The 18,471-nt window shown below is 32.0% G+C and overlaps 2 protein-coding genes across 2 annotated transcripts in view; both read right to left on the minus strand.

The window, feature by feature from the left end:
• The window catches only part of LOC139525561 (uncharacterized), a 68,870-nt gene extending 60,540 nt beyond the window's left edge, over window positions 1-8,330 (minus strand). The window contains exon 1 of the mRNA XM_071321011.1: window positions 8,144-8,330. Within this exon, the coding sequence (XP_071177112.1) occupies window positions 8,144-8,240 (97 nt within the window). The 5' untranslated portion in view covers window positions 8,241-8,330. The remainder of the gene's footprint in view (window positions 1-8,143) is intronic.
• LOC139525559 (tRNA-dihydrouridine(20) synthase [NAD(P)+]-like) overlaps window positions 1-18,471 on the minus strand; it is a 627,966-nt gene that overhangs the window by 122,858 nt on the left and 486,637 nt on the right. The window lies entirely within an intron of this gene.

Below are 18,471 nucleotides of genomic sequence, written 5' to 3' on the forward strand. Positions count from 1 at the left end.
TTAAGAATCTACATACACAGTTAGATTCAGCATATCAAAGAACCCCAATTATTCAATTTTTGATGAAATCAAACAAAGTTTAATTTTGGACCCTTTGGGCCCCTAATTCCTAACCTGTCGGGACCAAAACTCCCAAAATCAATCCAAAACTTCCTTTTATGGTCATGAACCTTGTGTTTTAATTTCATAGATTTCTATTTACTTATTTTATACTAAAGGTATGGTGCGAAACCCAAGAAAAAGGCTCATTTGGGCCTCTTTTTGGCCCTTAATTCCTAAACTGTAGGGACCAAAACTCCCGAAATCAATCCCAACCTTCCTATTGTGTTCATAAACCTTGTGTTTAAATTTCATAGATTTCTATTTACTGATACTAAAGTTATTGTGCGCAAACCAAGAAAAATGTTTATTTGGGCCCTTTTTTGGCCCCTAATAACTAGTTATAGTGCGAAAACCAATGTGTCTTCAGACAACAACGATGACGACAACGATGACGACTACACCAACATCATACAAATATAAGACCTTTGCGGTCATATAAAAATAGAATGATTAACACAATATACATTAGTTGTGTTTGTGGTAAAGCGAATTTAAGAGAATGCAAGTTTTCTTACATAATAATTAAGTAAAATTGACCTCTATAAAATATACATGTACATGTATACCTTAGTGTGAGCCATTATACTGACACCTGCAGAGATAAAAGGCAGTTCAGTATGTTTGTTGCTTTAAATTTACATAACATTTTGTAAAGGGATTATATCTTCAGCACAGGGCTTAAATATGAAACTAAGAAGATGTGGTATGATTACAAATGAGACAATTCTCCACAAGATACCAAATGACACAGTATAACGTAATTAACAACAATGGGTCAACACATAACCTTCAACAATGAGTAAAACCCATAAGCATTCATACAAAAGCGAAACCATAATCACATAATAATATGACATCATTGATATATTCAGTTGGAGAGAGAAGTTAAAAAGCCAAATGTGCACTTCCTGCTGCATCAAAGACCAATTGATGGACTTCTGTTGTTATCTGCTCTTTGGTAGGGGTTGCTGTCTTTGACATATTCCCCATTTCCATTCTCAATTCAACTTACAAATATGTTTTCCTACTGTTATAAGCAGCTTTGTATATCATAAATTGTTCCTTTCATATAAACCATATGCTTCCTGATTCCGTACTAAAATTATTTTTGCATGTCTTGCAAGACATCTTTTTTTCAAACACCACATGCTGAGATGAATAATTTGTTAATGAGTTTTAATTTGGTCTTTAATTGATAAAAAGTTGAATTGCTGCGATCAACTTTGATCTAATGTAAGCGTGGGTATCTATCTGTATAGTGCATCTTCTGCCTAACTGTGTTTAACTCATTATAAATACATCAGTTTAATTGGTTACATTACTTCAGGAATGAATGAATGCAAAGTGTTGACCTTGATGTAAAACTCAATGTAAAGTGTTAATGTACTGAAGCAAAGAGTAACATTGAATTTGATGGATTTTGGTTTGATATCAATACTAATGGTACTTTCAAGTTGTTTATAAATTTCCCTGTCAGATGATATTTGTAAACAACTGAGGTCTGATTTTTCAATATCTTTATTTCACAGAGTGCTACTCTGTTAAAAAATAACAAGCTTTTTAAAAGACTATTATGAATTGATAGTATATTAATAAAGAAACTCAAAAAGTAGAAAAAAATGGAGGGTCCGTGTGCTAATTTTCGAGATATAAGCCATTGAAAATTTTGCGGGAAATAATTCTCTCTAGATTTTTCATATATTTAACATTGGCACCTTATTCGTTTCAAAAACTACGAAAAAATAACAAGAATTTTATAAAATTTTGAAATATAGCTTTTTAAACTTTATGTAATAAAATTATGAAAAGAAAAGTAGGGGTTAGTGGGCAAAATTTTTTAATGACAATACATGGATAAAACCAGAGGATTCCGAAAATCTGGCAAAAAATCAAAAAATGGAGGAGCAAACATCCTTAAAAATAAATGTATATTTGTCTGCTCTGATTCAAATGATCTAATGCAAAAAAAAGCAACCAATTTCTTGAAGATAAAAAACAATATGTTCCTTACACTTAATAATCGTTATGCACATGTATGCATGTCCCTTTTATAAATCATTTATAAAAGACACATACATTCAAATAAGTCTTACAGCATTTTTTTTTAAATCAGGACCTGAACCACTGTTATATATATACAAGCTGTAATCTTTAAGTGAATTTTAAAGGTCTAACATGTCATTTTGTATGTATAATAATTGTTTAAATTGTACTTCTATACAAATATAAGTGACAGTTTACATTAAGCCAGGGTGGCCTTATCTAATGTTCTTGTTGACATATGTGACACTACTCTTTACTTTATCTGATTAGGTCTAATATTCAATAATTATTTTCTGTATTATTCATAAATAAGTTGACCTGAACAAACACCTGTCTAGGACTAATACTATATAGCAATATTTAAATTCCTTGTACATGTAGTCAAATATTGTGCCCACTAAAAGTTTGAATGCAACTGTTTCTGAATTGACCTTAATGCAAGAAGATTTATTAACCAATATTATCATTTTACATTTATTCAATTAACACATGGACTTTTAGTTAAAAACAATATGCATTTAGCAAATTCAGCATGTTTGACACCCCAGCAATCTCTATTCAAAAACAATAATGTTCAGTATTCTTGTAAACAACTGTTCTGTCCTTGATTTATATATAATATAATATTCCTGTAAACTTATTTCTGTCAACCTTTATTTCACCTTCTTAAGACAAATCAGTGGATATAGTATTACATGTAATTAGCTTTCATGGCATGTTATTGGCAATAGAGCTTAAAATCGATGCTGATGAAAGTTGGTGATGAGATTAAACTGTAGATGTTGTATATACCTGTGGAGGTTGACAATTATAACAGCTGATCATCACTTTATCATAAATCTTTAGTCATTTACACAATTTTATTTAGGGGCCAACTAAGGACCTGTTGTGACCTCAGAGTGCAGGATTTTCTTTCTGCATTGAAGACCCATTAGTAGTAGCCTTCGACTGTTATCTGCTCTTTGGTCGGGTTGTTGTCTCTTGACATATTTCCATTCTCAATTTTATTTATTTTATTTTTTTAAGACCCACATCATTGACATGTATACATGTATGATTATGCTGTATGTGATAAGCATTGGTGTCAGATACATATTTATATGCATATGGACATGAACTTATAGATTTATAACCACTTTTACATGATTAATCCAGCTTACAGCATACAGTTAGTTTTCTCGTTTGAATTGTTTTACATTGTCTTATCGGGGCCTTTTATAGCTGACTATGCGGTATGGGCTTTGCTCATTGTTAAAGGCCGTACAGTGACCTATAGTTGTTAATGTCTGTGTCATTTTGGTCTTTTGTGGATAGTTGTCTCATTGGCAATCATACCACATCTTCTTTTTTATAAGTTCTGACCATAAACTTACAAGAATGGATACAGGACACATTACATGTATAATGCTCTTATAAAAATAAGATGTAGCATGATATTGCAGTTTTATAATTAGTAACTGTATATTGACATAATATGTACTCATGATGCTGTATGTCATTATATGGCCTTAACAATGAGCATAGCCAGCTGTAAAGGGTCTATATATCTTTTTCCTTTATTATACAATTGTCACCTACTGTGATTGTATATATAATTATGTAGACTTGTTTGGATCTTATAAAAATATAGGTGTATGTACATGTATATTTTTAATGGTGATATCCTCAACAAACTATGAATTTTGGATATCTTTATACATGTAATAAGGAACATTTATAAACAACACTAATGACCTCAAAATGGTGAAGTATCTTTGTCCCTGTACACCCATACATTTGTTCAGACCTGTGTCAATGCCTAATAACATTCATTAACTTTATAACACACTGGTGTAAAATGTCTTGTGAAATAATGGGCCCCCCAGAACAATTTATGGAACTGCATGTACAAAATAGGAATATGGGGTGAATATACTGTGAATTCATTTATTTTTGTAGGTACCATTTTTCATTGATTCAGCAATATTTGCATTTTAGTAGATATTCAATTTCCAGCTGGTTTTTCCAAATAAGAGATTCAACTTCATTAAAATTTGTATCCCAAGAATATGTAGACTGAATTCACAGTACATGAAAAATAATGTTCCCAAGAAAATACTGCAAAAATACTGCTACATTTGATTATACATTGTATATAAGAAGAAATGTACATGAACTTTTATTCATTCCTCATTTCTGTTAGCTTGTCCTGAACATGCATGAAATATTTGCCACTGGATGTTAAGCAACCAACAATCATCAATCATTTCTGTTTGTGATAGGAACATGTGTACAGACCAAATTTACATATGTGGAAGAAAGGAGATGTGGAATAGACAACAATAAGATGATAAGTCATCATCAAGGACACCTTTAAACCAGAAAACATCTAGACCAGTCCACAGTTTTGTTTTTTGTTCCCACCATACATGTACATTTAAAGAATTTCATTTTCTTCCTAAAGGTAAAGACCTTGGACTTGTCAAAGTCATGAATAACCTTAAAGTCAAAAACATGTCATGGAGACCCAAAATTTACATAAGAATTAACTTATTGTGTTCTTTCGAAAATATATGAAAATATATAAATTATATTAAATTTTGCCTAATACAAGTGACAAACAATTTAAAACTATATTAAGGAGGCTCACGGGTACAAAAATTTCAGCAAAAAATTAAACATTTGTTTTTTCATTACATATTTTATTTATAACACTATTAGTTATTACTTTATGATATGGTACAAAAATTAACAACAAAAATCGATTTGGTTTGGCCCCAGAATTGACTTTTAAAATGTTTATATCATTGAAAAAGCTCCAATTTATCTCCCTTTGTTGCAAAAATGCCATTTTTTGGCATTAAAATTGAAATATCTTTTTTAACTCATCGGTGACCTATATTTTTTATTATTGTTTTCAAATAAGCTTTACAAAAACTAAATAATTGTAAAATTTTAGCGATTTCTGTAATTTAGTTTTTTTTTATTTCGAATTTACCTTTATTTCACCTATTAGTTCAACAGAGAAATAGGACACTAACAAAAATATATGCTTCTTTCGGAGGCAGATTGTGAGCTTACGAATGTAAATGAACGGTGACCCCATTTTTCTATTTCATTTGAATATGATAAAGTTCATTTATGAAAAAATATAGAGAAATCCTATATTAGGGAAAAAAAATTGATTTAGACCCACGAGCCCCCTTAATTCTAATTATTATAATTAAATCATTAATGATTGCATATTTTGTTTATTCTACTTAATTATTTCATTTATTTTTCCTACAAATGCCTGGAAATGTGTTTTCTCCCAAACATTTGTATATATATATGCATGTTCATTTGTATACCATTGGTAATGACCCTTTTCAATATTATAGTACTGTGCCAAACTATGTTTGTGCAATGTTCATTTATTGTGAAACTACATTTTATGCATGTGTACAATGGATATCTAACATTTATACAATCTATAACACCCTTCAACATTTCTTATTTTGGCATGTGTTTATATACATTTTTGTATTAATACACACATAGTAGTTATGAATGTAAAATTTAAAGGCTTGTGTTATTTATTATCTGTGAAATCAACCTTACAGGGGAAAAAAATAAAGGTTTATACAGATTACAAGCATTTAAATTCTGACACTTCATTTTTCCTTTATGAAAAGATTGTTCCATAATAGTTTCTCCTCCCAAATACCCATAAAAGATGGGAGTTAAATGTGATAATTTGTTCTCTTTACAACATAATCCAACCTTTATTCAATGAATGATGGTCACACAATTTCTCAAATTTCCTGGGGTTTTACACATTTAATTGGACAAAACTGCTTGCTACAGTGGTCAGCAACAAAACATCTGTGTTCCATTTTATTTTTGCACATCACATTAAAGAAGCATGCCACATAAATTACACATTAAGCACCAATAGACTTTCTATCCATGTCAGATGTATTAATTTGAAGCTCATTAACAAGTTACAGGTTATAAGATGCTGTGCTTTATAGCACTCACTGCAAACTTTCAGGTTATATATCTATTATTAAAGGGCTTGATGTTTTCAGTTGGTATAAAAGCATTGTTAATTAACCTGAAGAGAATAGTGAATGAATTTTAAAATATGCTAATTTAATTTACAATATACATTGTTACATGCAAAGAATTTGAATGGAACTTGTTTATTGTGAAATAATGATCTCTATACATGCAATTACTCAATTTTCACTGTATCATATGAACCATAAAGTACTCTAGATAATAAAAGTAGACAAAATAATACAATGTTAAATTTAATTTGAATTATCTATGTTTTTTAGAAACATACAATGTACATGGTTTTATATATCTCTGGTTTTCCAGATGCATGTGCACGGACTTTATTTGATAAGAATATTTTAAAGAATTAAAGGCTGCTATATTGTAATTAAATTGTGGTGTACATGTTAAAGCATGGAAAAAAGTGCATTTGGTATCAAGAGCTTCCGTGTGCACAGTAAACGCTTATACAACCCTATAAAATTGAAAATAAAGCATACAATTGTAATGATGCTACAACCATGAAATTCTTTAATTTTCATTGAGAGTTTTATGTATGTAAAGCTTATCATTGGTTTTATTTTGATACTGTTTTGGCATTGTCATTGATAAAACTGCTGTCATAGCCATACTTAGTGTTTTTAGGGGGACTGCTGTCATAGCCGTACTTAGTGTTTTTAGGGGAACTGCTGTCATAGCCATACTTAGTGTTTTTAGGGGGGGGGGGGGGGGGGGGGAATTGACATTGGTTTTACTTTGATACTGTTTTAGCATTGTCATTGATAGAACGATAGAACTGCTGTCAAAGCCATACTTAGTGTTTTAGGGGGGGGGGGATTGACATTGGTTTTACTTTGATACTGTTTTAGCATTGTCATTGATAGAACTGCTGTTAAAGCCATACTTAGTGTTTTTAGGGGGGGAATTGACATTGGTTTTACTTTGATACTGTTTTAGCATTGTCATTGATAGAACTGCTGTCATAGCCATACTTAATGTTTTTAGGGGGGGGGGGGGGGGGGGGGGAATTGACATTGGTTTTACTTTGATACTGTTTTAGCATTGTCATTGACAGAACTGCTGTCATAGCCATACTTAGTGTTTTAAGGGGGGGAAATTGACATTGGATTTACTTGTAATTGTTGTCAGCATATCAAAATTACAGATTTTACTTGAAAAAAACATACATGTCATGTAATAATACATTGTTACAAAAGTTAAATTAATTTCAATTTTTTCCCCCTTAATCATACAAGATAAATAAAATTTGTGTCATAAGTTTGGCCTACTTTATATATGTGCATGTAGAGAAATGCATTTTGTATATCTTTTTCATAACAACATTTTCAAAGAATAAAAAAGTTAAAACAAAAATAAACAAATTAATTCTATTTATAAAAAATGTCAGTCAAATGTAATTTTAATAGATAAATGCAATGCATTTTTTTCTATCTATTCAAAATTTTATTTGGATGTCAAAGGTCAACTACATGTACATGTAGCTAGAATCAAATTTGAAATTGCATCTTCATGGAAAAAGTTAAACATGATAAAAAGAGTATTCTTTTAAATACAAATTTCTAATTTCTAACACCGATCCCTACATCTAAAAAAATTAATCTGTAAAATGATTGTCATTTCTAAAATATAAAAAAGAAAATTTTAAAAACATTTTTTTTTTTTATAGTTTAGAAAATAAAATACAGAAATAACATGATAAATATCAACACATTTTTTAAAATGACAAATATTTAATTTTAAAAATTGTGACTATTTTGTGATAATACATATTACACGCTTGGTACCACTATGACACATGCAGTGCATTGTTAATTAATTCTAATCGATATAAAAGATGTGCCATCCATTGTCAAACTCGAGTCAGATAAGGCATAATTTAAACGAATTCATTATAGCTTCAGTGAACGTAAAAAATGGTAATTATTAGCCAGTCATAAAGATACAGTTTAGTACTTACAGACAGAAGTTTTTTTCGTTTGAGATTCACTCAGAAGTAAAGTAAAAATCCAAACTAAAAACCATGACTGACTTATCCAGTCTGGCCCTAACGCCATGTTGAGTTACCACTGAAACAAACCACTTCCGGGCACAGCGCCATCTGTAAACAATGGACATGCAACAGGTGCGACAGTCAACCTGTGAGGCCTATCATAGGGTTATATTCGTACCTGTCGTCACATGACTTATCAATTACGCATTATTGGGCGATTGGGTGTTCTATATTTAATACAATTTCTTCATTAACATTTTCTGCAATATTTGTAATGATTTTGGGATTGTAGGCTTATAATTTTTTTCTAACTATACAAATCCTTGCATGATCGTATTGATTGATGGAATATATCGCTGAGATAGCACTAGCACGAGGATGGGGCTCTCTTAAAAGAAAAAAATTAAACAAAACTAAATAAATTAATTCTTGAAGTTTTATTTTAATAAAAATGTTAGTCAAATCAGAGACATATATGTCTCTACATATATGTCTCTGGTCAAATGTAGGGTTTTTTTAAAGATGAAATGCAATGCATTTTTTTTTTCTATCTCTTAAACTGAATTTTTATTTTGATGTCAAAGGTTAACTAGAATCGAAAAATTTATAATTGCTTTTTAAAAAGTTAAACATGATAATAAGAGTATTGATCAGTATTCTATATTGTTCAATTAAATTTTATGAAATTTCCTCGTTTTTTCTTTATCATTGTTTCGCTTGTGTTATAGTAGTCTCATCTTTATAGCATCTCTTCATTCTCCAGTTTTTTGGGGTTTTTTTGGTTGCCTATTTAGAACTCAGTTGTTTTGCCCCTTTTCTTGTGTTTTGCTCCCAGGACCCTCACCAATAACCAACAATAATAATTGGAGTAACTTCGAAAAGCAGTACCGTGCTAGAATCATATCATGTTATGTTTCACAGGAGGGTGCTGCGGTGCAAATAACGTGATTTTTTTTAGGATTCTTAGGGGGTTCCTCCTTGTAAAGGCCAGGGTTTCAATATAATTTACGTAATATTTTTTTTTTTTTCAAGATTTCTCCGCTCAAACTACTATATTATATATAAATGCCTCTTGGTTTTTTTATAGTGAAAATACACTAACCTGGTGCACTTGATTCAATGTAAACATCATATTTTTCAGGGAATTATAATATATTGTCCACACATCGATGGGCCTTCACACTGCATCACTAGGGCCCTTTTTGCTTCAAAATCCCCAAGAAGTTCAGCCTGACCTTGAGAGATGTCAGTTTATACAGGGTTTCCAGCTCGGAGGCTACTGCTGGAGTCTTGGTAATGTAGACTAGAGGCTGTATACTGACACGAAAGAATTTTATACACATGGATCTCCGTTCACACAAAAACCTCACAGATAAAAATGTAATATCATGCCGTCGATGATAAATGTCAGCACATGTATACATACAATTTACGTTGAAGTCGGTAAAAAGGTACAAGTATTTAGAAGACAGGTACACATACATACAATTTACGTTGAAGTCGGTAAAAAGGTACAAGTATTTAGAAGACATGTACAAATGCATACAATTTACGTTGAAATCGGTAAAAAACACATGCACACAATTTACGTTGACGTCGGTAATAAGGTACAAGTATTTAGAAAACAGGTACACATACATACAATTTACGCTGAAGTCGGTAAACAGGTACAAGTATTTAGAAGACAGGTACACATACATACAATTTACGTTGAAGTCGGTAAAAAGGTACAAGTATTTAGAAGACAGGTACACATACCTACAATTTACGTTGAAGTCGGTAAAAAGGTACAGGTATTTAGAAGACAGGTACACATACATACAATTAACGTTGAAGTCGGTAAAAAGGTACAAGTATTTAGAAGACAGGTACACATACCTACAATTTACGCTGAAGTCGGTAAAAAGGTACTTAGACAATATACGTATAGTGTCTTGAAATATTAAATTTGTTTGTATGAGGCTTTGAAACGGAAAAATGCGAGGTTCTATATATTTACTGTTAGCTGTTATTGTCTTATTCTTTGTTAGCTGTTATAGGACTATTATCTATTTTGTATTGTTATTGTGAGAATCTATTTGCTGTTAACTTAACTGTTATTGAAAATTGGAATGTTAGCATTTTGACAGCCAATCTTCCGTCAAAATTGAAGATAATTGAAAATTGTGATTTGAACGGATAATAGTCTCGTTGGCACGCTTACAGCATCTTCTTACAATGTATATCTATTGGGGTCTTTCTACCGGTAATATCGGGTGGCCCTGTATTTGCAGAAGAATTTCAGTATTTACATCACATAAACATATAAAATCAATTGGACCCAGGACCATTCCAGTATATATTATTATTATCCTTTGTAATAAATTACATTGTCTGTGAACATGTAGCAGTTTGTACAAATTATAATTCACTTATATTACTTGTGCAATAACTTATAGTATGGATTTTGTTATAAAAAAGATTGGTACACCCTATACGGACTTTTTTATTCAATGACCACATAATAATCTTTATGTTGTACTATTACATCACTGTACCTGATTAGGGGAGGATTGGACACCAACTGGCATGCTAAAGTTGACACAGTCACATTCTGTATGTGCCTATTTCCAAGTCAGGAGCCTGGATTCAGTGGTTGTAGTTTGTTACTGTTGTTACTAAGTTTCTCGTTCACTATTTTGTGGATAAATTAGGCAGTTAGCTTTCTCCTTTGAATTGTTTTATATTACTAATTGGTGTGGGTTTGAATTATGGCTTTGGGAATTATACAACATCTTTTTCTTTTAGCATATATATTATAAGTGCTACTCCCTCTCTTTTCATTTACATGAAAGAGAACCCTGATCACCATATTTTTAAAAGCTTTTTAGCTGCTTCACATGGCGAAAAGTGAAGCTCAGAAACCATTGATGCAAATACAGATGTGTCTTCAGTTTAATTTTTCGACAAATACCCTTTTTAAAATCCTACAGCTTCTCCAATGCTGTACCCAAATTTTCCATATTCTATAATTTCACATAAGATACATGATTGGTGTTTCAATTGGTGTCATCCAAATTTTCACTAGGTCCAATTTCTATTATACTATCCGAATTCTCACTTGAGTCAATTTCTATTATCAGAATAACCACAACTGGCATGCGTGTTTCAGTTACAAGTCCTGTCTCCAATGATCTGGGTATTTTTGTATTTTATAAGTAAGTTTTATCATGAGGTCATTAAATTAAAAAAATATATTGTGCATCAATGTTTTTTTTATTACTTGTAAATTATATATATTGCTTTTCTGATTTTTTTTTATCTAAAAATCAAATTGATAATAAAGTGTCACTGGCTGCACTACTTTCAAAAATTAAATAAAAAAACCTGAATCATTAAAAATTGATCCCTCAAATGTCCTAGATTAAAAAAATCCCTATATCAAAAACAGAAACTAGTAATTTCGTTCAGAAAAATTCAACATCCATACTATAACTTATTGTACAAGTTAGGGAAAAAAATCAACCAAGGCAGAACTGCCTCAACGGCCGAAACCTCTTGTTTACACAAATTTTCTAGGTCCATACCACAAGTTATATACTAAGATCTACGAGTCATCTACTGGATTGGTCCTGGACAGATTCATTTTCATATTTCATTACTGTTATCTGTTATTATCCCTTTTCAATTCCTTGTTATCTATTTTTCACCAAATCAATTCACTGTTTTGCTGTTATGGGGACCCCCCTTGCCCCCTCCTACAATTAACGTTGAAGTCGGTAAAAAGGTACAAGTATTTAGAAGACAGGTACACATACCTACAATTTACGTTGAAGTCGGTAAAAAGGTACAGGTATTTAGAAGACAGGTACACATACATACAGTTTACGTTGAAGTCGGTAAAAAGGTACAGGTATTTAGAAGACAGGTACACATACCTACAATTTACGTTGAAGTCGGTAAAAAGGTACAGGTATTTAGAAGACAGGTACACATACATACAGTTGACGTTGAAGTCGGTAAAAAGGTACAAGTATTTAGAAGACAGGTACACATACATACAGTTTACGTTGAAGTCGGTAAAAAGGTACAAGTATTTAGAAGACAGGTACACATACATACAGTTTACGTTAAAGTCGGTAAAAAGGTACAAGTATTTAGAAGACAGGTACACATACATACAATTTACGTTGAAGTCGGTAAAAAGGTACAAGTATTTAGAAGACAGGTACACATACATACAGTTTACGTTGAAGTCGGTAAAAAGGTACAAGTATTTAGAAGACAGGTACACATACATACAGTTTACGTTGAAGTCGGTAAAATGTACAAGTATTTAGAAGACTGGTAAACATACATACAATTTACGCTGAAGTCGGTAAAAAGGTACAAGTATTTAGAAGACAGGTACACATACATACAGTTTACGTTGAAGTCGGTAAAAAGGTACAAGTATTTAGAAGACAGGTACACATACATACAGTTTACGTTGAAGTCGGTAAAAAGGTACAAGTATTTAGAAGACAGGTACACATACATACAGTTTACGTTGCAGTCGGTAATAAGGTACAAGTATTTAGAAGACAGGTACACATACATGCAGTTTACGTTGAAGTCGGTAATAAGGTACAAGTATTTAGAAGACAGGTACACATACATACAGTTTACGTTGAAGTCGGTAAAAAGGTACAAGTATTTAGAAGACAGGTACACATACCTACAATTTACGCTGAAGTCGGTAAAAAGGTACAGGTATTTAGAAGACAGGTACACGTACTTACAATTTACGTTGAAGTCGGTAAAAAGGTACAAGTATTTAGAAGACAGGTACACATACATACAGTTTACGTTGAAGTCGGTAAAAAGGTACAAGTATTTAGAAGACAGGTACACATACATACAGTTTACGTTGAAGTCGGTAAAAAGGTACAAGTATTTAGAAGACAGGTACACATACCTACAATTTACGTTGAAGTCGGTGAAAAGGTACAGGTATTTAGAAGACAGGTACACATACATACAATTTACGTTGAAGTCGGTAAAAATGTACAAGTATTTAGAAGACAGGTACACATACCTACAATTTACGTTAAAGTCGGTAATAAGATACAAGTATTTAGAAGACAGGTTCACATACCTACAATTTACGTTGAAGTCGGTAAAAAGGTACAAGTATTTAGAAGACAGGTACACATACATACAGTTTACGTTGAAGTCGGTAAAAAGGTACAAGTATTTAGAAGACAGGTACACATACATACAATTAACGTTGAGGTCGGTAAAAAGGTATAAGTATTTAGAAGACAGGTACACATACCTACAATTTACGTTGAAGTCGGTAAAAAGGTACAAGTATTTAGAAGACAGGTACACATACATACAATTAACGTTGAAGTCGGCAAAAAGGTACAAGTATTTAGAAGACAGGTACACATACCTACAATTTACGTTGAAGTCGGTAAAAAGGTACAGGTATTTAGAAGACAGGTACACATACATACAATTTACGTTGAGGTCGGTAAAAAGGTACAAGTATTTAGAAGACAGGTACACATACCTACAATTTACGTTGAAGTCGGTAAAAAGGTACAAGTATTTAGAAGACAGGTACACATACATACAATTTACGTTGAGGTCGGTAAAAAGGTACAAGTATTTAGAAGACAGGTACACATACCTACAATTTACGTTGAAGTCGGTACCTACAATTTACGTTGAAGTCGGTAAAAAAGTACAGGTATTTAGAAGACAGGTACACGTACTTACAATTTACGTTGAAGTCGGTAAAAAGGTACAAGTATTTAGAAGACAGGTACACATACATACAATTTACGTTGAAGTCGGTAAAAAGGTACAAGTATTTAGAAGACAGGTACACATACCTACAATTTACGCTGAAGTCGGTAAAAAGGTACAAGTATTTAGAAGACAGGTACACATACCTACAATTTACGCTGAAGTCGGTAAAAAGGTACAGGTATTTAGAAGACAGGTACACGTACTTACAATTTACGTTGAAGTCGGTAAAAAGGTACAAGTATTTAGAAGACAGGTACACATACCTACAATTTACGCTGAAGTCGGTAAAAAGGTACAAGTATTTAGAAGACAGGTACACATACCTACAACTTACGTTGAAGTCGGTAAAAAGGTACAGGTATTTAGAAGACAGGTACACATGCATACAATTTACGTTGAGGTCGGTAAAAAGGTACAAGTATTTAGAAGACAGGTACACATACATACAATTTACGTTGAAGTCGGTAGAAAGGTACAAGTATTTAGAAGACAGGTACACATACGTACAATTTACGTTGAAGTCGGTAAAAAGGTACAGGTATTTAGAAGACAGGTACACATACGTACAATTTACGTTGAAGTCGGTAAAAAGGTACAGGTATTTAGAAGACAGGTACACGTACTTACAATTTACGTTGAAGTCGGTAAAAAGGTACAAGTATTTAGAAGACAGGTACACATAGAAACTTAAAAATAAAAATTGAAAGACGAAAGAAAAGGAGAGAACAACAAATTATATCAAACCCATTCTGTTTCAGGTTAAAGTTTTTGGTCAAGGTAGTTTTTGATGAAGTTGAACTCCAATCAACTTGAAACTTAGTACACATGTTCCCTATGATATTATCTTTCTAATTTTAATGCTTAATTATATTTTTTATCCAATTTCACGGTCCATTGAACATGGAAAATGATAGTGCGAGTGGGGCATCCGTGTTCTTTGCCGACACATTCTTGTTTTTATATAATTCCCATTGATTGTGTAATGCGAACGACCCCTTGTACAGAAAGTAATGCTGGACTCCGACAGAGATGAATGCAATGTACCACGCTAAATTGTGAATACAGACTATGCTGACGATTGAATAACCAATGAAGGTTACACGGCTGAAAACACATATTTAATTCATACTGATTACTCTCAATATAGGTCATTGAAATGTCTTGTTAGTGCTATTGTGTTTTTCGGAGGAAACGGACGTGCTGGATGTTGTCTGACACAACAGTCTGTTGTACTGTCCGACATTGTTTTTGTAATTCCTGGGATCCTTTCTATATGTTTTGAAATATTTGCAACTGGTGGTTAAGCAAACAACTATCAATAAAAAATAATTAATAAAATTCAAACATAAATGTTCTTGTACATATATATACGGTAAATCGTGATCATTATTGTTAGATAATCCAACTGGTATATTTCATCTATCTAGTACAAAACGACCACGGTCTAAATGATTATTATTGTTAGATAATCCAACTGGTATATTGCATCCAGGGGGAAATTCTGCTAACATTTCACGGAAGTACAGAAGGACACGGTGTAAATAGGCCAAAAATATTTCTCCAAGGGATAAGCGTTCCGCATCCATCAATTTTATGCAATAATTCCTATAAATACACTTACATTTGTAAAAACAAGTTAAACATCATTAGTAAATGTATGGAATTATATGTGTTTCATTTCACTCGAATTTATAAGGTATAATAATCTTTTTAGCTTTTTAAATTATATTGAAACTTGGGCCGAAAGTGTGGTAACTAACGTTAAAGAGTACACATGTGGTATAAGGGATCACGAGAGTGCATGCTATGACAAACTTCAGAGAGTGTGATATGACTCGAGGGACTTACGAGAGTGCAAGATATATATGAGGAACTTGAGAGAGTGTGTGATATTAGGAACTCATCACATCTCCCATATACAGACGTTAAAACATTCAATTTCTCTTGAAACCTAAACTTTCATGTACGTAATTCTCATTTTTTTTTTTTTTACGCTATGATCAAATATGTTGACTCTGGCATGTGCCTGGGTGCTATTAAATAAAATTGAGAATGGGAATAAGGAATATGTCGAAGAGACAACAATCCGACCAAAGAGCGGATTATTGGTTGTTTATTAGATGAAAACACGGTTCGGGACAAAGATTTAATATTTTAATAAACTAAATAAATGAGATGTTACCTTTGTTTTCGTCCTTCCTTTAAACTGAACATCAACATTTTTGTTCATAAAGGAAGTATATAAAGCTATGACAATAGAGATATACTTAAACGTAACTACAGATTAAGCACTAAGTGTCCATTGTTTAGAAAAATCTGCTCTTTAGAAAGATAAAGACTAAGCAACACGAATTCCATCACAATTTGGGGTGATCGCATGTGTTCCGGAAGGGAAAGCACATCGAAAAAAAAAACAGAAGAAAAGCCGAATCATGCTCCACTAAGGGCTCCAGTCGTGTTAATTATGGTAAGTATTCAATGATGATGAGTCTCATTCAATAGTGTCACAGTAGATGATAAGAGGACAGGATTGTGGTAATGTTGGTACTTCGTGGTTAAAACCAGAGGATTTCGAATATCTGGTTGAAAAGTTGAAAACAAGAAGAGCGAACATCCTTAAAAAAATGAGCGACCCATTTATCCGAACTTAAATATTGTTTTACATACATAAATGGACTGTGAAAAATGCTCTTTTTTTGGAATGAAAACTTTATTGTTCATGTTAAAATAATTACATTTCATGTATGTTTCGGAAGAATCCGCTATTTTGATTGCCGGATAACAAGACTTGTGCGTCATACTAAAATTCACCGTCATATCCCAATGAAGACTAACTGATATTCATGATGACCGTGACGTGCTATCACAAAAAATTGCATAGGTTTTGTAAAGAAATAAATGATAAAAATCGATGTTTCATTATTTTAATGAAAAAATGTAATTATAAGTATCAAGTTGAATACTAATTTCATAGGGTTGTAAAAGCGTTGACCGTGCGCACATTTTTACTGAATGAACGAGCGCTTCATACAAAATGGACTTCGGTCAACGCTTTTACACCCCAATGAATATACAAAAGAAGCATTCAATTCTTAATAAATAAATGATTTTATAATCATTTATAAAACGATGGCTTTTTTAAAATACGCATAAAGCCGGACTGTATGCGTACGGTACGGTCTGCATAATTTTGGAAAAAAAAGTGTATTACGTGAAGATACAAATGTATAACATAACTGAAATCCCGAATTAATATAAAAAGTTCAGTTATTTATGAAATAAAAACTTCATAGTTTAACTATTAAAAATTCACGTTAATCTCCTGTATTCAGCACGGCAGTCAATTCATAGACAAGTTGAGTTAAGCTAATTGAATTTGCAGTTATTGGAATTAAACATATTAACAGTTTCAAGAATATTTAGGATTTTTATTATAAAAAAAACTGTCAAACCAGCTGTTTACTGTCTGGGTTTAAAATGTTTTGATAAACAGGAAAAGTGATCCAGCGAGTTTCCGACAATATGCCCAGGAAAAGAAGTGTACATTGGTTAATTGTCCTGAGTTTGGAATGGAATTGATTCGGAATATTCACCTATTCATTAAATATTAATATGTAAAACTCAGTAAAAGATTTTGATAAATGTTTGTCTAATATTATCCCATGTGGTCCAAATACATGTATGGTCCACCTCGTACTAGACCGTATGAATATAGTCTAAGTCTACATTAATGATCGAAAGTATTTGATGCCTTCAAATACGCGGGCCATTTTTTGTGCAGCTCATTGTGTAAACTAACGCATTCATCCCATATTTATTTTCATAGACGGCACATGCACAAATGAACCTTTTCAACAAATGATGAAACAAAACGCCTTATACAACGCTATTAACATAAAAAATGAATAACACAATTTAGCTTTATACACCATTGTAACGATTGAAGATCCAAAGGTTTACACAATTTGATGAAGGAAGCACAAATCGTATAAAGTTTGATTTAATACTTTGAGAGGAAATTATCATAATATATCCTCTACAGTTATATTATAACGTAGAAAATGTCAAAAGCAAACTAAGACATATATATGCATCAATGTAAAAAAAATAATGACTAAAACGTTATATTTCGACTCAGTAACATGATGGGGAGATACGAGTAACTCGGTGGGAATTAATTATTTTTAGCGATTCCGGGAAGCTGAAGGTTTTATTACAGCTATTAAACAAAGTGACATTTTGGACCGCAACATTTGCTTTTACATTTTATTTTATCTGTCACAAATTTGAACTATCCTACTAAGAATGATTACTGAAAACTTTAGTAACAATAAAGGGAGGCATGAAAATGTAGAATAAAATTAATCTGTTGTGTGATATATGTTAAATATATATTGATATGAATAGACCTAGAACTGTTCAAAAAGTTCTTCCATGTGTGACTGTGCTGAACATTTGCTCTGGTATGATGGAAGGTTTGCCAATCATTTTTTTTTTTTGAAAGATTGTTGTTCATA

Source organism: Mytilus edulis, chromosome 5 (genome assembly GCF_963676685.1).
Source record: "Mytilus edulis chromosome 5, xbMytEdul2.2, whole genome shotgun sequence".
Classification (NCBI taxonomy): Eukaryota; Metazoa; Mollusca; class Bivalvia; order Mytilida; family Mytilidae; genus Mytilus; species Mytilus edulis.